Source organism: Camellia sinensis, chromosome 11 (assembly GCF_055761805.1).
Source record: "Camellia sinensis isolate YWXY chromosome 11, ASM5576180v1, whole genome shotgun sequence".
Taxonomy (NCBI): Eukaryota; Viridiplantae; Streptophyta; class Magnoliopsida; order Ericales; family Theaceae; genus Camellia; species Camellia sinensis.
Genome location: NC_138971.1, coordinates 53,322,805 through 53,349,768, shown reverse-complemented (window position 1 = coordinate 53,349,768; position 26,964 = coordinate 53,322,805). Strand labels below are relative to the sequence as shown.

Genomic DNA, 26,964 nt, shown 5'->3' with positions numbered 1-26,964 from the left:
CCTCAGCGACGTCGGCCATGCCTTGGGTGTAAGCCTTCTCATCAGCTTCCTTGATTTCGGCTTCTTTGGTGGCCAGAGCTTTCTGAAGCTCCTTCTCCGCCTGGGCCGTTTTTGACTCGAACCCCTTCTTTTCAGCCTCGGCAACTTTTCTGATAGCCTCAGCAAACTCCGCTTTTTCTTTGGCTATCTGTTGGGCCTTAGTGGTAGCCTCGGCCTGATCTTCCAACCTCTTCATCTGTTGTTGAAGACCTATGTTGGTCTTCTGAAGGGCAGAAAACTCCTTCTTCATCTCGGTCATCCTTTCCCGATTCTTAAAAGATTGCATTGAAAACGAATGGGCATGCTGGATGGCCTGAAAGAAAACAGAAGTGTTAGAAAATATTTTAAGTATGAAACAGAAAGGAAGTCAAAGGTTCAAAGCAGGAACACTTACTTGAACGGAGTACTGGAGCATTAAAGCGTAGTTCTCATACTCACTGTACTCAGCATTTCGCTCCAGGTCCCCTGGAAGGAGAAGAGCGGTGCTGAGGGCGACACCGACATTAATGTCATCGGTGCTTTCACTAGACATGATTGGCCTATCCTCCAAAGTAATCTTGGGGGCCCAAGGGACATCGAATTTTTTGGACCCCGAAGTAGTAGCTGAAGCCGACCTCGGCTTCTTTGACTGTGTAGACTCAGAAGGTTGGGTTTCAGCAGACCTTTTTGCAGGAGCAGAAGAAGTCTTGTTACTCTCAGCTAGTTTAGAAATAGGCAAAGTGTCCTCAGATTCAACCTGAGTCACTTTGACCTTTGGCTGAGCCCTTTTTGTTCTTTTTGGCTTTGGTGGGGGCATGGATTGAGTCGGAACAGCATCAGCGTCGGCCAGAAGGTCGGCTAAGAGATCTACAGCAACAGGCTTTGGGCGACCCATCTCAGCAGTTTTGACAAGTCATCGCCGACGTTTTCTTTCTGGTATTGGGATTAAGTATGGAGTTGAAGTAGATGGCAGATCAGCTGGGTCAGAAGTGGATCCTTGGTCTGCTCGTGATGTGGAAGCAGTAGGAAGAGTTGTGGCAGAAGGTGGAGAAAGACTCTTCTTCTTCTTCCTCGGGACGTCGGGCAGAGTGGATTTGTATGTCGGAATAAAGTTTAATACCAGGGGGGCTCTGCGTTTTTCGATTGAAAAATCTAGGAGTTTCTTTAAACCTTTGCCGGAAAGTAGGATTGGTGGAAGCTTTTCGGTGGCTGATGAAGATCTGAAAGACAAAACAAATAGACATTAGAAAAAGAAAGTATTGAAGACTTGAACAGAATCAACTAAATATTGACGCTGGGATCTTACCCTTGCCCTCTTTAACTGTTCGAGGAAGAGGGTAAATATGGACATCTTCATCTGGGCCGAACTCCCAATTTCCCGAAGCAATAACGTAGTCGTCCCCAGCCCCCTTGTTGGAGTCTGGAAGGTCGGCTACGATTTTGAATTCAGTGGACCTCGGCTTGAGGTAATAGACGTAGCCTTTTTCCTTCAGGTTAAAGGGGCACATGGTATAACAATACTGGATGTCGGCAAGGGTGATCCTAATGTTCTCTTGCCTAGCTAAAACTATGATGCCATTGATCACTCAATAAGAGTTTATGGCAAGTTGCATAGGGTTCAACTTGTAAAAGTGAAGAATTTAGCGAAAGAGAACGTTAAGTGGGAGCCGGAGTCCGCACTCAGTAAAAGCTACTATGGGAAAGGGCATTGAATCATCTGTGGGCATGATGGAGTCGTTATCTTCAGCCAGCCTCAGATGGACATCGGCAGGAATAGAGAACTCCTGCCTAAAGTACTCAAGTTTGGCCGGGGTATCTACCCTATGTCTCCACATACCCATAACGTCGGCCTAAAATCAGAGGGCTAGGTTTCAGAAAGAAGATGCTCTTAAGAGGATTATCGGACCTCGGCGAAACCCTAGGTATATGCTGGTAAGGATTGTTTTAGTTTTTTCCTAAGAATTGATAGGTTCTATAGACAAATCCCAAACCTAAATCTATGAAGGCAAAGATAGAAAGTAAAAATTCAAGGTAAAGATCTGGTAAAGACACAAAAAACAGAAAACAAAGGCGAAGTTTCAGAAATAAGAACAGGGATGGGCTATCAAGAACATGAAAAATACGAGAAATAAAGGACCAAGATCAGTAGCAAAAATACAGTAAAGTGGTGCAACGGTGCGTGTGTTCAAGGTATAGGCAAGGGCCAAATCAAAGAGTAAACACATTCAGATGAATGATTCACAAAATAGATATTTGAGCAAGGCAGTAATAACAGGAGATTCTAGAAATGGTCAAGAATTGAAATCAGAAGGAACAGTTGCTTACCAGAAAAAATGAAGCCGATGTAAGGACTGCCGAAATCAGTCGGTAGTTACAGATGTGGCAGAACGACAGAAGTTCCACCAGGAAGACAAACACAGAGCTTGGAAGCTTCAGCAATGGCAGATTCGAGAGAACGAGTTTAGAGAGAGAAAAAGCAAGAAAATCAAAGCGCAAAGTGAAGAGGCGAGAGAAAGAGGGAAAATTTTTTTGTCAAAAACAAAAAATGGCGGCAAAAAATAATTAATGCACCTGGAGCAACGCATACGTCAGGCGGCGTGCGCAGAAAAAATGTGGTTTATGGGCGTGTCACAAACACGGACCAAAAAGGTAAAAACGCGTGAAAGAAACGGTTGAGTAAAAGATGCGTGACAGTTCATACATATGAAGAAGTTCATTGGAATTTTTGTTCTCCAAAGAGAACATGTCGGCTTGAAATAAATGATCTCGGCTGAAGAGTTTTGTAAGCCAATATACAGAAAGAGATATCGATATAGGTTCCATCACCTCAGAATGCCGAGGTAATAGAACCTATGGGGCAGTTGTGGGGATGTATTTTCTGAGTACCAACACGTGGTATGGTGACGCCGACGTGTCAGCTGAAGTGCCACGTGTCCTGATTGTAACACCGAGGTTATCTCGGCAAGGCCGAGGTTATCTCTGAAGATATCGGAATCCGAGATAAGGATAAAAGATAAGGGACAGGAGTCCTAGAGTAAAGAAAAGACTTAGCCAAGATAAGGATAAAACTCTTAGGGAGTTTATCTTTATCTCTTGAAGAATCCAAAGTCAGTATTGAATTGGAGTCCATAGAAGTCAGGCTTCTAGTGGGACTTGGATTGAGTAAACTATAAAAGAGAGGCACCCCCATAGGTCTAAGGTATGTAATTTACGTTTTGAGCAACAAGTTTAGCACTTGATTATCTTTGAGAGATATACTGACTTGATCGTCGGAGTGCCTCCGGGTGGAAGAACCACCGCCGGAGCCTTTTTCTTTCTGTTTCAGGTTTACTGAAGCCATCTATTCTGCCGGTGATCTCCAGCTGATTACTAGGCGGGCAGTGTGATCAGATTTTCACCCACACATTAGTGAAACATTAAATTTTTTTTAATTAGCTAAGGTCCCTCAATATTTTCACAGAGAAAATTCGACGCAGAGAAATTTTGCCCGACTTATAAAAATTTTGACCGACTCAGAAATTTTTTGAAATTTCTTTGATACGATCACAGAGAAATTTTGAAATTTCTCTATGAAATTAGATAAATTTTTTTGTGAAAATTGAAATTTCTCTGAGTTAAGGCAAAATTTATTTGAGTCAGACAAATTTCTCTGCGTCAATTTTTTTCTGTAAAAATGTTGAGAGACATTAACTAGTATGGAAATATTGTATGCCTTTTATCTTATGAAATCTTAATATTATGGACTTTAAAAATAATTCCCCTTTATTTTGTTATAAGAGTCCAACTTTGAATTTGTTTATAATTTTTTCAAAAAATTATGATTTTATAGTTTAATTTTTATATAATTTATCATTAATGTGAGGTTACTTTTTTAAACTTACAATGTAATGAAATTTTTCCAAAAAGAAACAAGGGGATAAATCTTTTTTTTTTCTTGCTCTTTGATCAAATAATAAAAAAAGGTTATCATATTTTTGCACCATGTTCTCTACTTTTATACGAACTATAATTTTTTTAGTTCGTATAATTCAACTCATTTAGAGGTGATAAATTAGGATTTGGGATAGATGCTATCCCTTCTAAACACAAAATCGTGTTGTGAGTCTTCCAAGATGTGTTTCAAATCTATTTTAATAATTCAAACCATTCATAGTGTATGGTTTGTTGAGAAGGTCATCTATGAAAAAAATCAAATTAATTAGACATTTGTTACCCACAACATGACCACGTATATGTTTAAAAAAAATAAACGTTTAACATGATTTTAATAATTTTTTAAGGTTATTATTCAGTTTGATCATGGAGTTATATTTATCTGATTAAATTTATTTTTTATATGAAGGATATACTTAACGAATTCTATAATATAAACGGCTTAAATCAACAAAATATGATCCAAATAAACTACATGGAGCGTGATAGCATGGGTGCTGTCACAACACCCACCCCAAATCCAATAAATTAGGTGGATGTAGTATTTTTTTTTATTCACAAATGTATTTCATTTTGTATTAGAGGAAATTAGGGAGACATCACTTTACAAATTTATGTAAGAGTTTAAGGATACTAATAATTTTCATTCAAGTGAAGAGTTTAAGGACACTAACTGATGATACAATGTGTTCCAGATGGAACAGGTCGGATTGATCCACGCTTCCCAAACCGGTGTCCGAAGTACCAAGCCCACAGAGAGACCTGCACAAGAGTTCAACGGGGAACGGGGAGTCCCCCAGCCAACCCTTCAACGAGCAAGTTAGAAAAAGAGATGGAATGTAGAGATAGATTAGTGATAGAAAGCTTAACCTTTTCCTTATCTTCGATGCCTGCTTATATCCTCTGCTAATCATTTCGTTGTTCCTTCCGACCTGTCACATTGGCCGAAAGTTTATGCTCTAGCTTACCTTGTTCATGGTGATGTCGTTCTGTCCCGACGGGGAGGGATTATTGCAATAAATGCTGTAAGTAACTCCATTGATGGCTGATGTGAAGTGCAATAACTTTGCAGGATCTTTGTCTGCTTATGTGGCTTATCCTTCTCTTGCCACATGTTTAGATATCATTGGTTCTTAATGCCACGTTGAGCCCCAGCAACGTTGAGCTTTAGTATTTGAATTATGTATTGGGCTCTAAGTGGTGGGCTATATCCTTTATGGGCTTACCCATGTTAGTAGTCCCTCATTCCCAAATGCAGCTTTAGTCCAATGAAGGGAATAATGAAGAAAACGAGGGTTGTGAGAAACTGGCGAGGCGAAGATCGACCGAGAGGTGGGTCGACGGCGAGGGGTGAACGAGCGGGGGAACCGACCGTGAGGAGGGCCGACCACGAAGGGTGACCGAGTAGAGGGACTGACCGTGAGAGGGCCGATCGCGAAGGGTGACCGAGTGGAGGGACCGACCGTGAGGAGGGCCGACCGCGAAGGGCGACCGAGTGGAGGGATCGACCGTGAGGAGGGCCAATCGCGAAGGGTGACCGAGTAGAGGGACCGATTGTGAGGAGGGCCGACCACGAAGGGTGACCGAGTGGAGGGAGAAGTGGGTGACCGTGAAGGGTGCGCGGGGCTCGAGGAGTGACAAGGCACATGATGATTTGAAGTGGAAAAGACAGGGTAAGGGAAGGGGGCAGTGGATCATGGTCATACACATGGTGGAATCCCATAATGGGGAGGTTAGGCGTTGGGCAAGAAACGAAGGGGTAGGTTAACATAGGGCATGGAAAAGGCGATTTTGGCAAATTTTTGAAAATTTTCAAACTGGCAACATTTAATCGTGACCCTTGGAATACAGGCAAGCCTTGGGCTTTTCGTGTTATCCTCTTTACCTATCTTTTTTCAAAAAACCAAAACATTCCAAAAGTAAACTCTTTCGTTTCCAATGATACACCACTGTAACATTTTGTGAACTACCTTGTACTAGCGTCTGAAGCCATACGCAGGCATACCAAAGAGATGGCTCGAGAGGATGTGCCTATCATGAGACTAGATGTGTTGGGAGACGACGATGCGGTGGACCTGGCAGAGCAATACAAGACGGAGAAGTGAGTAGAGAGTGGGGGGGAGCCGATAGGGCGGCCCCGCTTGTCCACGCTAATAGCGGCTGCGAAGCCGATTAGTCAAGTAGAGCCAGATCACTGGCACATAAAGGCCGACAAATTGACCTTTACAGCGGAGGAGTTGGAGGACATGCGCAAGAAGTATTAGATTCCCGCGAAAATAGAGTTAAAACTACCGACATCAAAGAAGAGGCCATCCGATGCTCGACCAGGGGAGTTTGCCCTCTACGAAGAGGTGTTAAAGGAGGGGTTGAGGTTTCCGCTTCCCCTGGTGAAGGCCGTGGTGGTTCTATATGTTAGCCAACGGAGGAGCGGGAGTGCGCACAGTATGGAGGGTGCCAACCAAGTCAGTGGAGCCAAGGTTGGAGGCGGAGGTAGAGGAGAGGGTGAAAATGGTGAAGGCATAGAGGGAGAAGGAGGGTGCCAAGTGGGACGACCTTGTTCAACCCTCAGCCTTATTTGCCTCGGGGCTAGGGCCGCAGCCAACTGGTGGGGACCTCGCGCCAGCAGAATTGGAGGCGAGAAGGAGGGCGCAGGAGGCGGAGGATAGGACAATTTTTGCCAAGGCTGATAAGTACAAAGAGTCACAGTCAGGCCGTCCGCCGAAACTGATCGCTAGGGAAAGAATCCGATCGCGCCCCAAGCCACTGGGGGAAAAGGATTTGGGCGATTTTGAGCCACAACTGCCCCTAGTGGATCCATTGAAGGAAAGAGACAACAAGGAGGTGGAGGCTATGTTGAAGAAGAGGAAGAAGAAGAGGGTGGACAAAGGTGAGGAGGGGCCAGCATTGAAAAAGATAACGGAGGGGATGGCAAAGGAAACCCCCGAAGTGGAGTTGGAGGGGACAACAAAGGGGATGGAGAATGCCTGTAGACGTCCCCGAACGTCCCATAAGGGAATTCCGTTTTGTTCATTGGGCTCACTACAGTTCGGACTCAAATGTCACGGTTCTGAATCTAGTCCCGCAAAGTGCAATGCGAGACTGATAAATCACCAAAGAGTCCAAATCTGGCAAATCATTTTGAAAAACAGATTTTTAGAAAGAAGTGTCAAACATGGACTGCTTTGCCAGATACAGAGTCAGCACCTAAATGTTTTATTTTTGGAGAAATTTAGGAAACCCTGACTCGTTGCCTAAGGCCACGTGTCCGTCATCACCAAAGTTGCCTCGACTCGGGAACTTGGGTACGATTGGGGAAGGTCAGCTATGAGCACCCCCGCTCGCCTGATCAAAGATCGGCCTCTACTAACCATGATATCGATTTTTTAAAACATTATGTGCTCTTATTCCAGTTTATTAGCCTAGAATTACTACGTGATGCACACAACAAAACAAGTATAGACTAGATCGCCTAATTTGGAACAAAGCATTGCATATCCGCTTGTTTGAAAACGGTTTGAGGTTTGCTACTAGCAAATAGGCTAAAATATGGATTTTAATGAATTGTTCCAATTCAAGCAATCCAACCTTCACCCACAGGCATTCAGGCAGTTATGTTATATAAGCAGTTAACCTCATAGCAAGCATGCTTTCATGTTAACACTCACATACATGCAAGATGCTAAAGCATAAACACTCACAGTGTACTCCGAGCCAAAACAAAAACTAGTTAGCAATCAATGCATGATCCTAGTTCATGTTAAGATGGCTAATGCAACATATGCAAAATGCAACTAAGATAGGCTCAGCTATTCTAAGATGGCATATGAGATACTACAACTAACACGTATTCAACTTAGAATTGAAATACAATACAGTTAGTATGATGCGTCGAGCCCGGTGCATGCAAGATATATGAATGATGCAAACATGCATAGCATAAGGATGCTAATTGAAGTATGCCCTAATACTAACCATCATAAGTGGTTAAATAAAAGGGAGAAATAAATGGGGGTTGGAAGACATTCATCACACACACGCACACTTATTACAAAATTGGCCCTCTCGACGGAGGGTCTGAAAGAATAATACAAATTAACTAATTAATAAGCTAATTAATTATTATACAACACTTAACTAATTAAATAAAGTAGTTAAGCTAAGAAAGCAGTAAAGAGGCCTCGGGAAGAGGGATGAATGCATGCATGTTCGGTTTCGCTCGGAAATCCATCGCCATACTCATGCTGCCTCTGTTTACATTGCTCTGCACTTTTGAAAAACTGCACAAGTCTCCAGGATATTTCTGAACCACCTTCTGAGCACTGTGGAAGATCACCGGCCAAAAGGCAATGCCATCGGCCATGGAAAACTGGTCATCGACCATGTGTGAGGCTCTCGGCCAACAATGCATAGCCGGCCGGCACTGAAGATGGCCGACCGGCCATCTCTTTCTGCAGAATCCTGTTTTGCTGTAGCAGAGGGCAAACAGAGCATGGCAATGCATTTTCAAAGCAATGTTTGCACAACCACCCTCCTTATCATGTTTAAGACTCAAAGGAGTATGGTTTTCGACCCTCGGACCATCAATCACATATTTCAATGCATGATGGCCAAAGAAGCCAAGTGTGTAACTCAATATGGAATGAAATGCACAAAACACATAAATGGCCCCAACCTCTATCATGATTGATCAAGATGCAAGAGATGCACACACAATGCAATGCAACCTAGGCAAGCAAGCAAGCATGCAAATAACTCAAGTGTGCAACAACTCTAATGCAACATGAGTATGTTAATATGCAATATGCAATAGGCATACAACCTAAACATGTGGACATGTATAGCATGCAACAACATGCAAAATGAAACAAGAATGCAACAACATGGTGAGATGGACTTACATTAACATGGGTAGCTCTCAAGCATGCCAAAATCAGTGGCAAAACACAATTGAAATTAGGCAAGGACATTCTTGCAAACATGCCCAATGCAAGGGACCGAACCTAAGGCATCAAATGCCACTCTACCAAAGCATGGCAAGGGATGACATATGGCATACAATGACACAAATTCTGGCTCTGAAATAGCATACAAGATGGTTCCGAAACATGCAAATACTTCAAGTTAGGCATGCAAGAGTACTCAAAACTCAAAGCTAGGCATGGCTATTACACTACAAGCATACATGGCAAGCACCAATCGACCAAGAGGCCTAAAAACAGAGCTAAGACAGCCCAAAACAAGGACAAAATCAATTTAAGTCATGGCCAAAATATGCTAGAATGGAGGGCCAAAATAACATGCAATGTAAGCTAGTAAGCATGGTTTACACTACAAGCATATGGAGCATATGAGGGACCACCAAACCAGCCAAAAATAGATTCATGAAATGCCAAAATATGACCAAATACCCACTGAAATGTGTCCAATACATGCAAGAATGATATGCTCCTTTGATAAGCTATAAGAGGGGTTACTCTACACATGCAAGAAGCAAGAAAAAGGGGACCAAACCACCTATGGAAAGAGCTTATGCAGGTCCTAAAAACCCCCAAAAAAAGCCTGAACCAAGCTTGGGATGCATGCAAATATGTGCTCCTTTGATAGGCCAAAAATGCTAGTAAACAAGACAACAAGGGAGAGGGTCACCCCTCTCCTTCTTAGGACCTCAAAATACCATCCCCACCACTGAAATCCCTTTGGATTTCAGTGGTGAGAGGGCCAATACAAGGTGGTCCTGAAGCTCACAAAAAAAGTACAAAAAAGAGGCCAAGCAAGGCTCAAGAGGGGGTAAACAACCCCAAACACAAAAATGATCTTAAACAAACTTCAAAAGGAGCTCAAAATAAGACTTTTTTCAGTTTATGCCAAAGCCCAAATATGTTTGCAACTATGGCTAAAAGATGGAGCAAAATAAAGCTTAAAAGAGGGAATAGTGTGTTACCCTTGTAGCTTCAGAAAAACCAGCGACTTTGAGACCAAAAAACCAAACCTTCAATTCTGAAAATGGCCTCCAAGATCCTTAGTTTGATGATGGAGGTGTTAGGCTAAGAGTTGGTGTGCAAAGGGGCCAAGAACTTTACTCTTTCTAAGCCTAAGTGTAGAGACAAAGAGAGATATATGTGTATGCCTTAGCAAAATTTTTGGAACCCTTGCAATGGAAGAAGAGCTCTTCTTATATAGAGGAAGAAAGTTCCAAGCTTCTCTTAGAAGCTAAAGCAAAAAGGGTCAAGCTTCTTGAGAAAGCTAGAGCAAAGGGGTCAAGCTTCCTCAAGAAGTTAAGAAAGGTCCAAGCTTCTCTTAGAAGCTTAGAGCAAAGGGGCCAAGCTTCTTCAAGAAGCTAAAAAGGGGTCAAGCTTCTCTTAAAAGCTTGGAGCAAAAGGTTCAAGCTTCTTGGAGAAGCTAGAACAGAGGTTCAAAAGGTTCAAGCTTCCTCAAGAAGTTAAAACCAAGGGTTCGAAAGGTTCAAGCTTCCTCAAGAAGCTAAAACAAGGGTTCAAAAGGTTCAAGCTTCCTTAAGAAGCTAAAACAAGGGTTCAAAAGGTTCAAATCCCCTCAGGAAAAGGTCTCGGCCAGAAAAAGTGGCCGATTGATCAAAATCATTGGCCGGCCGACCAAAAACATTGCCGACCGGCCAACACCTTTGGTCGGTAACAAGAAAACAGGGCCAGTGGTCTCAAGCCATGGTCGGTGAGGTGTGGGGATGGCTAACAAGCCTTCATCTACCCTCAGAAGCAAAACAACAAGTGTTTGGTGCAAAACCAAGCATAGAACAGTCAAGTTGAGAGTTCCTAAGGCAAGGCACGTAGCCGAGACCTTCGAGAACTCAAAACGAACACGAACATGGATGATCATTGAGCGTTCAAACGGTGACATCCAAGTCTTAAGGACAGTAAAAAATGGGGTATCTACAATGCCCTAGGCCCCGAAACACAAGTAGAAGGTGGGGCGACTGGCCCTGAGCAGGGGGCAACGCAACAGCCCAAGGGGGGTCCTGAACCCCAATGAGAAGGAGAGAGGACCAGGTTGAAGACCGCTATTTACCACGCTTCAACAGTGTCCAGATGACTAGAGGGAGAAGGAAGCGAAGCCAGGACTGCTATCGATCGACTTTTGGGGGTAATAGAGGACGCGGCCGTGCGTTCGATGGCAAGTTTCACAGAGGCCGAACTGCTAAGGGGGTTGTACTCGGCCCAAATGAAGGCGACGACCTTAGTAGGAGCTTTACTGAACAAAGCGGCGCGCGCAAAAGGTGAAATTAAGTCACTGGAGGCAAAGCTAGAGGAGGTGAAGGCCCAACTTGAAAGTTTAAGGAGGGAGACCGGGGCCTGGAGGAAAGCCGAGCGGAGCGCGTGTGTTAGGGGGCTGGAGTATGCCCAAAATGCCAAGAAGATAGAGGTGTTGGCGATGGTACAGGGCTATTCAGCGGACCGTGTGAATGCAGAGCTGCTTGTGACCAAGTTAGAGCTAGAGACGGAATGCCACAAGGTGGTGTTGCTCGAGTTCCAGTTGGCTGGCGAGCAGAAAAAGCTGGAAGAGGCCCTGAAAGCCTGCACCGTCACCAACAAAAGGTGGGATGAGGCCATGGTCTACAATGAAGATCTACGCGCTTAGTCGATTAAAGAAAAGAAAGAAGCAGATTAGAAGATTGCTGAGTTGGAGAGGGCGCTAGTGAATGAGAAGGCCAAGTCAGTGGCTGAGAATGCAGGGTTGGAGAAGACCTTGGAAGAGGAAAGGGCTAAGTTGGCATCTGAGAGGGCGGCGTACCCCAACCTATATGTTGCAGCGATAGAGTAGTTCAAGGGGTCCGCCGACTTTCAGATGGCCATTGATGCCGCTATCGCCAACAACTTGGTGAGAAAGGGGGATAGGGGGGCTGGCCTGTTGGGAGCGACCACTGGAAGTAGGAATGAAGAGGAAGTGATCTAGAGCTTCCAACGGTCAGACTTCTACAAGCATGAGATGGCTGAGTTCTGGGACAGCGGCTGGAAGACTTCTAATCGTAAAGCAGAAGAGCTGTTCCCAGACTTGGACTTCAACAATGTGAGAATAGATGAAGACGATGTGGCCCAGACCCTCCTAGACGAGAGGGTTGACGAATAAGACCTTGCCTCGAGCGAGGATGAATGATTGATGTAAATGAAATTTGTAAATAAATTTTTTGTTATTGTTGTTTTTTTTTTTTTTGGTCGTGTAATTTTTGTAGTGAATTTATGTGTAAGTTTGTAAATAAAATAATGAGTTGTGCTTTTTCATGTTGTTGTCTTTATTTCTTGTAGAGCTGAAAAGAATGAGAATGGGCATTTAAATAAGGCTTGTGTATAAATCGTAGTAAAAGTTGAGAAGTAGGGAGCCAATCTAACTTGTGAGAAAACTATGACGCAAAGAATGTTAACAATAAAAGCGTTGAAATGTAAAGGTATTAAAGTGTAAAAGCATGGACCTGGATTTTAACTAAGTATAGCAACTATGCCACAATCATGAAGTTGCAAGAATGGCCTTGGTCGAACTCTTCATTCGTGCTTAGTTTGACTTGAGCCATATGTAACTCAGTCGGGCTAAGCCCTTCGTGCTCAGTCTGGCTGAGGCTTCAAGTGACTCAGTCTGGCTGAGCCCTTCATGCTCAGTCTGGCTAAGGCTTTAAATAACTCAGTTTGGCTGAGGCTTTAAGTAACTCAGTTGGGCTGAGCCCTTCGTGCTCAGTCTGGCTGAGGCTTTAAGTAACTCAACCTGGCTGAGCCCTTCATGCTCAGTCTGGCTAAGACTTTAAATAATTCAGTCTAGCTGAGGCTACAAGCAAGGTGTTATTGAAATACCACGTAGATAACTGAGATATAGGATCATTGTCATTTAAAGCGTAGCCCATTGATCACAAATTTACACTATGTGAGAAAAGGACAAAAACATCCAAGTGTGTAGATGTCAAATAGAACATACAACAATTGATCAATACAAAATAGGGCTTTTATTGAAAATAGCGCTTTAAGTGCTCGGCGTTCCATGGATGGGAGAGATCTCGATCTTCCATGTCCTGAAGTCGGTAAGTGCCCAGACGAGGTCTGGCCTTAACAACGTAAGGTCCCTCCCACTTGGCTACCAACTTGCCCTCAGTCGGATTTTTGGTGGCAAGAATTACTTCGCGCAAAACAAGGTCCCCTACGGCGAACTCCCTCGGTCGAACTTTGTGGCTGTAGTGTGTTCTCATTTTCTGTTGATATGAGGCCCGCTTGATGACAGTGGTCTCTCAGAGCTCTTCAATCAGGTCTAGGTCTGCCCGACGCAGTTCTTCAGTTAGTTCTGGATTCGGGTGCAGAACCCTCAGGGTAGACAGGCCTATTTCACTGGGATGACCGCCTCAATGCCGTATGTTAAGCAAAAGGGGTCTCTCTAGTGGGGGTTCGAGCGGTAGTGTGGTAGACCCATAGTACATTTGGTAATTTCTCAGCCCAGAGTCTCTTAGCAGCTTCCAACTTAGTTTTGATTATCTTCAGAAGAGAATGGTTGATAACCTCAACTTGGCCATTGGCTTGGAGATGACCTGGGGAAGAGAAACATGGCTGGATTTGAAGTTCTACATAGAATTTCCTAAACTTGGCATTGTCGAATTGTTTGCCGTTGTAGGAGACGATGGCTTGAGGGATACCAAATCGGCACACGATCGACTGCCAGATAAATTTGGTTGTGTTCCCTCGGTAATTGTGGCGAGGGGTTCCGCCTCTACCCATTTAGTGAGGTAATCAATGGCGACGATTGCGAATTTGGTTTGGCCTCGGCCGGTGGGCAATGGGCCAGCTAAGTCGATCCCCCATTTGGCAAATAGGTAAGGACTGCAAAGTGTGATCAGTTCTGTAGGAGGAGCATGAGAGATGTTGGCAAAGCGTTGGCATTTATCACATTTAAGCATGAATTCAGTGGCATCTTGATTGAGGGTAGGCCAGAAGTAACCGGTGCGAAGTATTTTGTGGGCTAGTGACCTGGCACCCAAATGATTACCACATACACCTTCGTGGACTTCCCTCATCACGTAGGTCGCTTGAGTAGGATTGAGGCATCTCAGGTATGGTCGTGAAAATCCACGTTTATACAAGAGGCCACTGATAAGAATGTAGTTGGACAACTGGGCCCTGACTTTGGCGGCCTGGTGTTTGTTGGTAGGCAATTCCCCATTTGTCAAAAATAGCAGGATATCTGCCACCCATGGAATAGGTTCATTTTGGAGGAAGTGGACTTGTTGCTGTTGTGGGGAAATGGCTGGGTGGGCCAGGTATTCCAGGCGGACGCCATGGCTGAGGTCTGACTGGTCGGCAGAAGCTAATTAATCCATTTCATCTGCCTTGGAGTTTTTTGTCTGAGGGATGTGCTTGATGTGGAAAGTGTTGAAGAGGCGAGGAAGGGGGAGTGCAATATCCCTGTAAGCCCGCATTGTGTCTTCCTTGGCCTCGAATTCCCCCGTAATTTGTCCGACAATGAGCTGAGAATCGCTGAACACCTGGATATGGCTGACACCAATGTCTCTGGCTAGGCTTAGACCTGCTATCAATGCCTCATATTTAGCCTCATCATTGCTTGCGTCGAATAAGAAACGGAGAACACACTTAAAATAACCACCCTCAGGGGCAGTGAGGATGAGACTAGCCCCACTGCCTTCTTTGCGGGATGATCCGTTGACGTTGAGGGTCCAAGAGTGGGGGTCTTCTGCCTCAGTGTGGGATTGCGAGGGCGGGAGGGCCGTGGTTGGAGTGGGATTAGTGAATTCCAAGATAAAATCAACAATAGCCTACCCTTTGATCGCCGTTCGAGGTCGGTAGGAGATGTAAAATTAGCTGAGCTCAACTGACCATTGCATAAGTCTGCCAGACAGCTCTGGTTGTTGTATTATCTTCTTCAAAGGTTGGTCAGTGAGGACCACTATAGAGTGGGCTTGAAAGTAAGGACGGAGTCGTCTTAAGGCAGTGACCAAGGCCAACGACATTTTTTCTAGCAACGGGTAGTTCTGTTCTGCATCCCTGAGAGCCCGGTTAATGTAATAAACTGGGCGCTGACTGAACCGTCCTCCCTAATGAGGGCTGCATTGACTGCGGTGCTCGATACGGCTAAGTAGAAAAAAGTGGGGCTCACCTGTGAGCGCTTGGGAGAGTAAGGGGGGATTGGCCATGCACTGCTTCAATTGTTAGAAAGCCTCTTCGGATTCAATCGTCCACTCGAAAGCCTGCCGAAGAACTTTAAAAAAGGGGAGGCACTTGTCCGTTGCGCTGGAAATGAAGCGGTTGAGGGCGGCGGCTCTGCCAGTAAGCCTCTGAACCTCCTTAACCATTCTCGGTGACTGCATTTCTATCAAGGCCTTAATCTTTTCAGGGTTAGCCTCGATGCCCCGCTGACTGACCATGAAACCCAAGAACTTTCCAGATCCTACGCCGAAGGCGCATTTCTTCGGATTAAGCTTCATTTGATACTTTTGTAGGGTGCTAAAGGTCTCTTACAGGTCGGCCAGATGATCAGAGGAAAGTTTGCTCTTGACTAGCATGTTATCGACGTATACTTCCATGTTTCGGCCTATCTGATGATGAAAAACGGCGTTGACCAACCGTTGATAAGTTGCTCCGGCATTTTTTAACCCAAACAGCATGACACGATAATGGTAGGTTCCCTGGTCAGTGATAAAAGAGGTGTGTTCCTGGTCAGACGAGTGCATCAGAATTTGGTTGTACCCAGAGAAGGCGTTCATGAAGCTGAGCATTTGATAACTGGTCGTGGCGTCAACAAGCAGATCTATGCGAGGAAGGGGATAACTATCTTTGGGGCAAGCTCGATTAAGGTTGGAGTAGTTGACGCAGAGTCATCATTTACCGTTGTTTTTATAGACCAAGACCACATTCAACAGCCACCTGGGGTAGTCCACGTTCTTGACAAACTGTGCCTCCAATAGCTTGTCTACCTTAGAGGTAATAAGAGCGTTGCATTTTGGGTGAAAGATGCGTTATTTCTGGCAGAAGTGTCGGAAGTGGGGTTCGATACTCAAACGATGAGTGATGAAGGAAGGATCAATACCCGACATGTCAGAATGGGTCCAGGCCAAACACATCATTGTGTTCAGTCATGAGGGTTGTAAGATCGGCCTTGTCTTGAGGGGATTGTTGGCTATCGATCTTGGTTGTTTTTGTTGGGTTAGTGGGATCGATGAGGACCTCAACAAGCTCTTCCACTGGTTCTCCTCTGACCAGCTCGTCTTCGTCTCTGACGTCGAGTCCTTCAATGATCATAGCCTCCTTGAGCTTGACCTCTTTAAGTGAAGCGACGTAACATTCTCTGGCCACGGTCTGCTCTCCCCTCACCGTGCCGACCCCAAGTTCGGTGGAGAATTTGATGGCAAGATGGAAAATGGATGTGACCGCTTAGAAAGTATTTAGGGCGGTCCGGCCGAGGATAATGTTGTAAGCAGAGGGAAAGTCGATGACGAAGAAAGTGAGCAACTTTGTGGTCTATCGCAGGTATTCTCCGATTGTGATGGAAAGATCGATGGAGCCTATGGAGGTCACCCGATCTCTAGTAAAACCGACCAATGGGGTTTGGAGAGGGGACAGACTTTCTTCTCCGACCTTGAGCTGGCAAAAGGCGTTTAGGAAGATGTCCGAAGAACTGCCGTTGTCGACGAGAACCCGTCTGACTTTGTAATTGGATAGGAGGGCAGAGATGACGAGGGGGTCGTCATGGAGGTAACGGATGCTTGTGCAGTCAGCCTCCGTAAAAGTGATGGGCTCTATCCACTACTTGGGCTGTTTGGGAGGGCGGTCCAATGTGGTAACTTCTTTGTCTGAGCCCTGCCTTATTCTTCTGAGTTCTGCCTGTTGAGCCGAGTGGGATGGTCCTCCACAGCAAGCCCGCCAGCAATAACTCTAATCTCTCCAACAGGGGGGCCGGGGCCAAGGTTGCCTTGTGGCCGGGGTTGCTGCGGAGGCCTATCGTGACCTTGGTTAGGTTGTGCAAACTGTCGAGGAGGGGTGCGCCGATGGTTGTTTCTGTTGGGTTCAGTCATTTGCCTTTGCTGAGGGCGGGCTACCGTGAATCGACTAAGACGTCCCTGGCGTATCAAGCCCTCGACCTAGTCTTTGAGGCTAACACACTCCTCGGTATTATGGCCATGGTCCTGATGAAAGCGGTAGTATTTGGACTAGTCTCGCCGGTTGGAAGAAGACCGTGACGGTTGGGGTCATTTTAGGGGATAATCTTATTGAATCTGGTTCAAGACTTGTTCCATGGGGGAGTTGAGGGGTGTGTATCATTCGAACTGGCCGAGCGGTCGGGTTGGCACCGACTAGTCAGCTCAGGTTGGTCGGTCGATATACTGAGGTGTTTGGTGAGTGTACTGGGTGTTTCTGGTTTTCGAGTCCTTTCTTTTCTCTCTAGGGGTCGGGTTTTTAGCTATAGGATCTTGTCAGGCAGCTAGGGAATCTTTAGCATTCATGTATTTTTGAGCTTTGGAAAGTAGGGTTGCCATAGAGGTCGGGGGGTTTTTGGAGAGGGAAAAAAGGAAATCGGATGATCGTAGACCGGCCATGAAAAGCCGAGATAAGAATCTAGGCTCAAGAAAGTTGGCAGGTTTGACTAACACTATTCTACTTTAGCCGAGATAAGGATCTAAGCTCAAGTAAGTTGGCAGGTTTGACCAACACTATTCTTCTTCAGCCGAGATAAGGATTTAGGCTCAAGTAAGTTGGCAGGTTTGATCAACACCTTTTGGCCGAGATAAGGATCGAGGCAAAAATCTCGGTTGCAAAGGTTTTGCAGTATCCCAAAGTTGTTTTCCAGCCGAGATAAGTATCTCGGCCAAAAAAGGTGGGCAGGATAAGGGAAGGTCGAGCTAACTAGGCTAGCTAGGCTTGTAAGAAAGACGATACACTAAAGCAGAGAAGTACTGTGACCGAACAAAAAGATGGCAAAAAAGAAAACTAAAGATACTTTCATTCATTAGAAGTGAAGTACAAGAGGAGGAGCTTGTAGCCCAGTTACATTTTCATTGAGGAAAAAAACTAAAAAGAAAAAGAAATCAGGCAAATAGGTCATCCAACTCGGCATCCAAATCAACCCGGACTTCTCTAATTTCACCTTCTCGGGTTTGATCGATCGCTTCATCAAGATTTAGCATGACTTGATTGGGTACTTCCGACCGAGCTGGCAATGAAGTTGGCGACCGAGGTCAATGTTGGCAAGGGACGTCGACTGGATCTGGGACCTCTTCCTCTTCCTTAGCTTCCACCTGAAGGAATTTTTTCTGGACGGCATGTGCATAGTTCGTTATATAGACCGAAATGAAGTGTGTAGGAGGATTCAGGAACACCTCGAAGTTGTGCGATTGACTGAGCTTTTCGGCTGCGGCCTTCTAACCGCACTTGAAGAATATGTTTTTTGCAACTTCGCATTACTAGACATAGGTTTCTTCACCCTCTTTGAAACCACGGTCCTCCGCATCCTCTATTTTTTTTCTGCAGCTCCTTTATTTCGACTTCTTTCTTTTTCTCCAGCTTGGCGAGTTCACGCAAATACCTATCTTTTTTCTCGACTAAGGCTTTTTGCTTATCAGCCTCAGTCGCGCTAACCTGCTCAGTGAGTTTTTTATTTGCGATGCTCTGCTCGGCCAGAGAAGCCTTCAGGACTTTTAGCTCGGCTTCTTTTGTCTTGACCTCGGCGACGGCCGCCTTGTCCGTTTTTCGCAATTCGATCAGACGCTGGTGGGTAGTGTGATTTTTCTAGATGGCCTGCACAGTGTCTAAAATGATAAGTTTAAACCGCACTAAGAGATTGCAAAAAGTAGCAGTTTTGTTGAGAAGTCCAAAGTTTACCAGAACCATCGACTTTGTGGTGGACCGAATCACCTTCAGCTTGGTCAGGTTCTTGTACCTTTCCATATCAGCTGGAAGGCACAAACTTTTGGATAAACCAAATGCCAGCAGGTGATCTTTTTTGGCGGTAACGGAGTCGGCCGTGGTCACTACACGGCCTTTGAAAGTTACAGTCAGCGCCCACGCCGAAGAAGAACTAGCATGGTTGGGGGCACCTCCTCCTTGTCGCGGTTAGCTTACGGGTGGCTTGGTCTCTGGTAGCTCAATGTCTTCTTCGTCCAACAACCACTACGGTTGAGAGATCGAGGTGTGCGGCCTCTTGTTGGGCCGAGATGAAGTAGCCCGGTTGGAGGGCAATACAACAACGGTTTCCATGGTCTGACTGGTTGTAGTTTTCTCGGTCTGGACCTTGGCATTCGAATTGGATACATGTTTAGTGATCAAAGTCCAGATAACTCTCCTCTTAGCCATCTCTTACTCTTCGGTAAGTGGGATAAGGTTGATCTGGGGCAAGTTGGGGTTCGATTTGGGTGATGATTCAAGAAGTCAGTAACCTTTGTTTTTATTTTTCCACTATACCGGTAGGTCGGCTCGAAGTTTAGAAGCTCGGTCCAATCTCTGTGTCGGTATCGAAGTGCGGCTCGAAGTGCGGCCTGATTGGTGTAGGTGTAGTTCGATTTAAGCTGGTTCAAATCTGCACAGAGGACGATCACAAGGGTTAGCACGGTGGTTGTTGAAATAACAAAGGAAATTAAACCGGTTTGTTCTTACCAGCTGTTCATTTATTCCAGTTTATGTTATAACCCGGTATTTGGGCTTATTAGTCTTCAAAATTGCCCGACACCCAGAGAAAGTCATCGTCGTTCAAGTCTTTGTCTGGTATTCTCTTGACAATTTTCTCTCGGCCTCTCCTGACTCTAAGGTAATAAACCCAGCCGTCGTCATTCTGGTCGAGCGAGTATTGATGGAACAACTCGCCAAACCGAGGTTGAAACCTAGGTGGCGATTTAGCTCGGCAATCCTGTTGATAATCCTATAGGTGTTGGTTGATAATTGAGTGGGGCAAACCGAGGTTGAAACCTAGGTGGCGATTTAGCTCGGCAATCCTGTTGATAATCCTATAGGTGTTGGTTGATAATTGAGTGGGGCATAGCCTAGTCTATCTAAGGAATTCATAGATCAAGGGTTGGACAGGGAACCGAAGTCCCCCCCTCTACAATGGACACCATAGTGAAGGGAACAAAGCCTGATTTGCCCCATGGTGTGGTGTCCAACTCGGCTAAGGAAAGGTGGACGTCATCTGGAATGTGGTAGTCTTTTCAAAATTCGGCCATGGCTCCAGGGGAGTCCACCAAAAATCGGTATTTACCCATTAAACTTAAAAAATTGCTAAGTTAAAATTGTACACGGCGGCCTAGCTCGGCGTTGATGTGACCTTGGTTGGCTCGGTTGAGCAAAAATCATCCGAGGGTGAAATACAAGGGTGTGCCTGGCCAACCTAGTCAAAGTCTGTAAAGTGGAAATAAAAAATGTTATGCCCAGCTAATGGACCGGGCTAAGTAAATAGTCAATGCAAAATAAGCCTAGCTCGGCTACAGGTGGGTCACAAGCTATTTCTAGTTCGGCCCAAGAATAGGACCGACTCAAGGATTATAGCTCGGTTGTTGGTCAAAGCATTTTTAGTTCAGTCAGGTGCAAGCCTAAAGGTCGCAAACAGGTTCCTATTTAGGTCACAAAACAATTTTGGATCTAAAATCATGTTCTAGACTGGTTTAAAATCCAGCCAATATGTTTTTGGGTTTAAGCATGTGGTTTTGGGCTTATGATATTCGTTCAAACTCTAGTAAATCTAACAAGCATATATGGTGTTGAAGTGCTGGTCTTTAGAGGTAAATAAACAAAGAACATCAGCAAAAATGAGAAAGAGGCATGAAGGACTTACATATTTAGAGCGTGAAGACGAAATCCAATCAAACAAGAGCACCAACAAAGGCGCGAGCGGAGCAGGTGATGTAGTTACTTGAGTTAGGACTGTAGCACAAAAGTTATAAGTGTGGAACTCAGAAAGCAAGGGAGGGAAGATGAACAGTAGTGGCCTTTCGAAAAAGTAAGGCTTTATAGTCTAAAGCAAAATGGACGGGACTGTTCAAATTTCAGACAGTACGAGACGGCTGTAACAGGGGTACTTGACCAATGAAGGCATGCCACGTGTCCAAAGGAATAAATGACGTTTCAGATGTGCTAGAGTAGTGGAGCGACGTGCAGAGCAACTGACAAGACGTTTCCAGACCGAACAAATCGTAAAACTGGGCAGTATTGAGCTTGGTTGAATTTTGAATATTTAGCTCTGCTTTGAAACAATAATCCCAATCATGCTACGTAAATGGAATTAAGGGGCAATTAAGAGGGTGATTTGTGAACAAATTGGGCCGAGTTAGGATAAGTCTTCTTTGGCGGATGGGCCACGCTATGAGGCCAAGAAGACATTTCGTATTTCAAATTTGGGCTGAACTACAGGCCGAAGTAGTTACTTATGTAGCACGGTCCTACATCATCTACGTCAAGTCGATCAGAGATGGGCTACAGCGGCATGACCTGGCTAGCCTAGACTGAGGTATCAGTTGAAGGAGGGCCGAGCTAAAGGATAGCTCTATAGGGCGTCATCTCAAAGTCAAGACTGATAATGTTGCCTAAAGTAGCACCGAGCTATGTGAGCACGATTAAGTCTTGTGCCAACCGAGGTAATAGTCGCAACTATCTCACTTGGTTAGCAGTGAGTAAGGAGTTATCAGGATGGGCATTATCCTTGGGAGTGTGATTCCTAGGAGGACTCTTATAAGGAGAGTTAGAGTCCTATTAGGATGGTGCCAGGCGGAATCTACAAAAGCTCATGACAGGACCTATGTACAGGTATCACAATTCTCACTCTAGAATACACAGAGCTTTTGTGTTTATTATTTGTTTGCTGACTTAGGCATCGGAGAGGTTTCCGGCACACACCCGCTGGCTAGCTCACGTTTGTGTTTTCAAGTAGCAAAGCGACGACGTTTGGAGGAGTGCAAACTTGATCAACAAGATTATACGAGAAGATTATTTCTGTGCTTGTACATAATCCTAACCCTAGAAGCTTTCCATAACGAAAACCCACTACAATTCTAATTGCAGGCATCCTTAGATTAGGTTTCCTTAAGTTTTCTTACAGTAGTTTGGTATATCAGAGCACCCACCACATCGAGTATTGAATCAGACCCAACTTATACGAGTATGGAATTAGATGGGCTGCGACTTTGCGATTCGAACAGCGGAGGCAGTGACCTTTAGGATGGATTAAGATACCTATTTAAGTTGTCAAATATTGATTAGGGTGGGTATAGTGTCGTGTTGGTCATATTTGTGTCATGTCATTTTGGGTTCGTGTTAGAACTACCTCAACACTAACCCAACCAGTTTATTTTTTGGTGTTATTGCGTCGTGTCATTTACTTACAATTTGTGTTCGGTTTATGTTGTATTAACGTGTCATGTTGAAAATTTTCACCCTCAATGAAAAACACCTAGTGTATGGAAAATTAATTTTTTTCCCCATAAATTGAATTTAATGAAACTAATCACTACTATAGCGATTCTAGTATTCCCTTTCTGTATTTATTGTATTCCGGACTTTGGTTCTGTGGTGTTGATGGTTGTATACCTTGTTGTCATCCTTTAATTCCACATGTTTGAGTTTTAGGATGTGTTGGGCATGTTCCGAACAGGTAGGTTGAGTTTTGGTCTCAAGTGTTGTTGCCCAGCTTTTTGGTGTTACGCTCGAGCGGGTCATTCTGCGCTCGAGCGGATTTTGGTTTTTGGTTGTCCACTCGAGCGGGCCTTCTTGCGCTCGAGCGGGGTTTACACCCTTCTAGTATTTCGTGTTCCTACAAAACTTTTGCAGGTGTGTTTTCTACGCTCGAGCGGGTAGCGCTCGAGTAGGCCTTTTGGCGCTCGAGCGAGTAGTTCTTTTTTTGAAAAGTTCTAGGAGATGAAAATCTATGCTCGAGCGGACTGGTCTTTCGCGCTCGAGCGGGTGTGTTTTGTCTTTGTGTCTTGGTGCTCGAGCGGGTATTCTTGTACTCGAGCGAACCCAGTTTTTTGTTCTTGACGCTCGAACGTCCTGTTCTCCGCTCGAGCGAGAGAGTCATATATCAATTGACAGCTAGGCTATTTATCACTTTTTACTTTCCATTTTCTCTCTTACTTTTCGAAAACAGCCATTGGAGAGCTTCTCTCTCTAAAAACTTACCTTCTCTCTAGGTATTGATCTAGTAAGAGTGATCCTCCACCCTTGGCCTTTATAAAAAGTGTGTTGATCATCGAGAGCTTCGTTTTGATCCAAAAAGTTTGGAGTTTGGAGCACTTTGAGTTTGGTCTTCTTCTTCCTTTCAGCTCCGAATTTGAGGTAGGGATTCTTACTCACTCTTATGGGCTTTGACCTAGATTTTGAGCTTTTGTATAAATGGTTTTCGATTTTGAAAGTTAGGGTTTCAAATGTGTAATTTTGAAAAGAGGGTTATGTTTATTTTGAACCATAAACATGTATTTGGATTTCAAAATGAGTATATTGATGTTGTTGGTAATATTTAGACCCTTGGGGTTAATATTGAGAGATGGGGGAGAAAGCCCTAAATTGTGTATAAATTAATTGGTGTAATTAATTTGGAAAAGTTATGGATTTGTGAAATTGAGTTGAATATAATGAAATTGGCTCATTATGAGATGGGATAATGGAGTTGGATTTATAAATCATTCACTTTGGAAAATGCGGATAATTTGTCTGTTAGTGCTTTTATTATCTGTTTAGAAATAATTGCTTTGGGCTACCGGTGGAGGGTAGTCTTGATTGTTGTAGACAATGCATGATGATTAGGCAAACTAAACCTGATCAATTGAATGTGTCATAGAATATGACGGTTGAAATAATACATTAACTTTATGTATTGATTGAATGTGTATATGATCTATGTTTATATACATTGTGTTGTGTGGAAGGAGATAGGGGATGTACTCTACGGTTTAGGGGAAGATAGGGGATGGACCTCTAAACCAGATAGTGTTTGGGAGAAGATAGGGGATGGACTCCGTAGATACAGTTCATATGCTTATCTATTGAAGTGTTGATACAGCTCATATGCTTATATGTTGATATGTTGTTACAGCTAGTATGCTTATCTATTGTGAAGTGGGAAATGTTTAATATGAGTTACTAACTCATCTGAATTGTTAGGCCAGGTTCTGAGCCATAGTTATGAATTGAGAATTGGATAAGAAATGGAAAATGGGATGAAATATGGACGCATTTGTCATGTAATGGAAATAGTTTATGAATTGATTTATGTGAGTCAAACAGTTATCAATTGCTAATGTCTTAGTTACTGCTCATACTATGTTTAGCATATCTCTACTGGGCGTTGGCTCACCCTATATGGGACATCATTTTCAGGTACAGGTAGCATGCCACCTCCAAGGACATAGCTTGGGAGGCTAGAGGCAGATAGACTATGTTATTATTTTGCTTTCTTTTGATGTATTACATGTAAATTCAAGCCAAGGGCTTAATATGTATTTGAGTTAGCACTCTTCTTTTGTAACCAAGTGTTGACTTGGAAAGCTGTAAGCCCGTAGGGAATTTGCTTTTGTTGTTAACATGTAATACTTTTGTAAGAACTACTCTGATGAATAGGAAGATGTTTATTTCTCTTATATCTTTACATATCGAAAATTATGGGTTTTATGTATTATTTTGAGGGCGTTACAACGTGGTATCAGAGCGTACCGGGTTTGAACACTTTGGGTACGTGGGAAGCGATTAGTATCACAATGGGTTTGTCTCGCTTATTAGAAACTTATGTGTACTGTTATGTGCTTATGTGATAACATGTTTATGTGACTACTTGGGTATGAGATTTAGTTTCTAGGATATTGATTGGATCCTTGGGTTTCTGTGAGTCTTGTTGGAAAAGCACTTGATCAATGCTGTTTCTAACCGGAACTCTAGTAACGTCTCGGGACTATCACTATCCGGAAATGAAATTCGTAAGTGCTTATGTGTTTATGTGCTTACGTGGAGTGAATTACAGTTGTCCATGCATTAGGATGCGAGTGTTATAGCTTCGGCACATTCGTGAATGTGCTAACGTTCTTCGTTACCTTTATTAGGATGTCAGGACGAGGACGGGGATGTAGACATGGTAGGCGTGGTAGGCAGGAAATGCCTTTACCGGATGATATTCCGACACAACAGGAGGAGGTTGGCCAAGCCAATGTGGTCGAGCCAGCAGGTCAGCAGGCTATGGGCGCTTTAGCCCGTGGAATAGCCGATGCTTTGAGGGAGTCTATGGGTATTCTCAGAGCTGAGAATCCAGTTCAGGCTCAAGTGCAGGCCCCGGTTGTTGATGCAGGGCCTTCCTTCTTGAAGAGGGAGTTTCTTCGGTCTAATCCGGATGAGTTTGTCGGGGACCCGAAGGAGCCACTTAAGGCGGATGAGTGGTTGGAACAGATAACAAAGACGTTTGAGATGCTTGCAATCGAGGACGGAGCATTGAAAGTGACCTTGGCATCTTTCTAGCTTAAGGGGGATGCGGGTCAGCGGTGGGAGTACACGAAGGGTCGTATTGGTGGCACGTGGGAGGCCTTCGTGGATGCCTACCAGGAGAAGTATTTATCTCCAGCTGTTAGGAAGAAGCTGAGGGACCAGTTTTGTCAACTTAGGCAGGTAGGTTTGTCAGTGGCCGAGTTTAAGGTTGTTTTTACTAGCTTGTCCAGGTTTGCACCTGAACTTGTGCCGTCCGAGGAACGTCGTTGCCTCGAGTTTGAGAAGAAGATGAGGCGTGGACTCAAGATGAGAGTTGGGGCTTTGATGACCCAGGATTTTGGGCGTTTGGTTGATGCTGCAACCTATATGGAGATTATGATGCAGGAGGAGGAGGGACAGAGAGGCTCTAAGAGGAGCCAGGATGGCCAGGGTGATAGCAGGAGACAGAGGGGTTCTAACCCTCAACAGTCTCAGGGTGGTGTTACTAGATCGACCTTTCCAGTGCCGAGTGCAGGCTCGGGGAAAGGCAATCAGGGAGATATCACCTGTTTCAAGTGTGGTCAGCTTGGCCACAAGTCTTCGATTTGCCTGCAGAATGGAAGAGGTTAGCGAGCAGCTTCTTCTTCAGCTCGACCTTAGGGCCAGAGTCAGGGCAGAGGCCAGCCCTTGTCTTGTTATCAGTGTGGTTAGTCTGGGCACTTGAAGAGGTTCTGTCCACAGTTCGGTGCCACATCGGGCGCGTCTGGTTCTAGGCAGACGCAAGGTTTTCAGTCAGCTCAGTTTGTGCAGGCCTCGAGGGCCAATCAGGGAGCTTCGTCATCCCAGTCTGTGCAGCAGTCTTATGCTCCTAGGGGTGAGCAAGTGGATCAGGGGCCTACCGAGCGTGTGTATGCTGTTACCACGCAGGACCTAGTACCGGCTCCATCAGTTGTGAGAGGTACCGTTCTGTTTTGCAACTCGGTTGCTAGTGTATTGATTGATACGGGTGCGTCTCATTCCTTTGTGTCTGTTGCATTTGCATCTATTTTGGGGTTGGAGTTGGCACAATTAGCATCTCCTATATGTGTTGCATCACCCGTTGGGGGTGAATTGATTTTGAAACAAGGATGTAGAGGTTGTGATATAGAGGTCGCCGATCGTCGGCTTCCGTTTCCTTTTGTAGTTATGCCCATGTCAGGATTTGATATTATTTTGGGTATGGACTGGCTATCATCATACCAGGCTATTATTGATTGCTACCGCCAGAGGGTCACAATATGTGCCTTAAGCGGGGAGTGTTTCCATTTCTTGGGGGATCGGGTTGGTAGTTTGTTGTCACCGGTGTATGATCCGCGAGGGCGGAGTGAGCTTAGTGGTCTTCTCGCTAGCCTTTTGAGTAGTGAGTGTGATGAGACCCAGATTGTATTACCGAGAGTGGTTTGTGAGTATTCGGATGTTTTTCCCGAAGATCTCGTTAGTTTTCCACCTCACCGAGAGATAGAGTTCTCTATTGATTTAGTGCCCGGCACAGCGCCGATTTCTATGGCACCTTATCATTTTGCCCCAGCCGAGTTGAGTGAGTTGAAGATTCAGCTCCAGGAATTGCTAGATAAGGGCTTCATTCGCCCTAGTG

The 26,964-nt window shown here is 44.7% G+C and overlaps 1 protein-coding gene across 1 annotated transcript in view; it reads right to left on the bottom strand.

The window, feature by feature from the left end:
• Window positions 1-1,001: 1,001 nt before the first annotated feature.
• LOC145802336 (RNA polymerase sigma factor sigA-like) overlaps window positions 1,002-26,964 on the bottom strand; it is a 33,298-nt gene continuing 7,335 nt past the window's right edge. Inside the window, exon 2 of the mRNA XM_082895031.1 lies at window positions 1,002-1,238. Coding sequence (XP_082751157.1) covers window positions 1,002-1,238 — 237 coding nt within the window. The remainder of the gene's footprint in view (window positions 1,239-26,964) is intronic.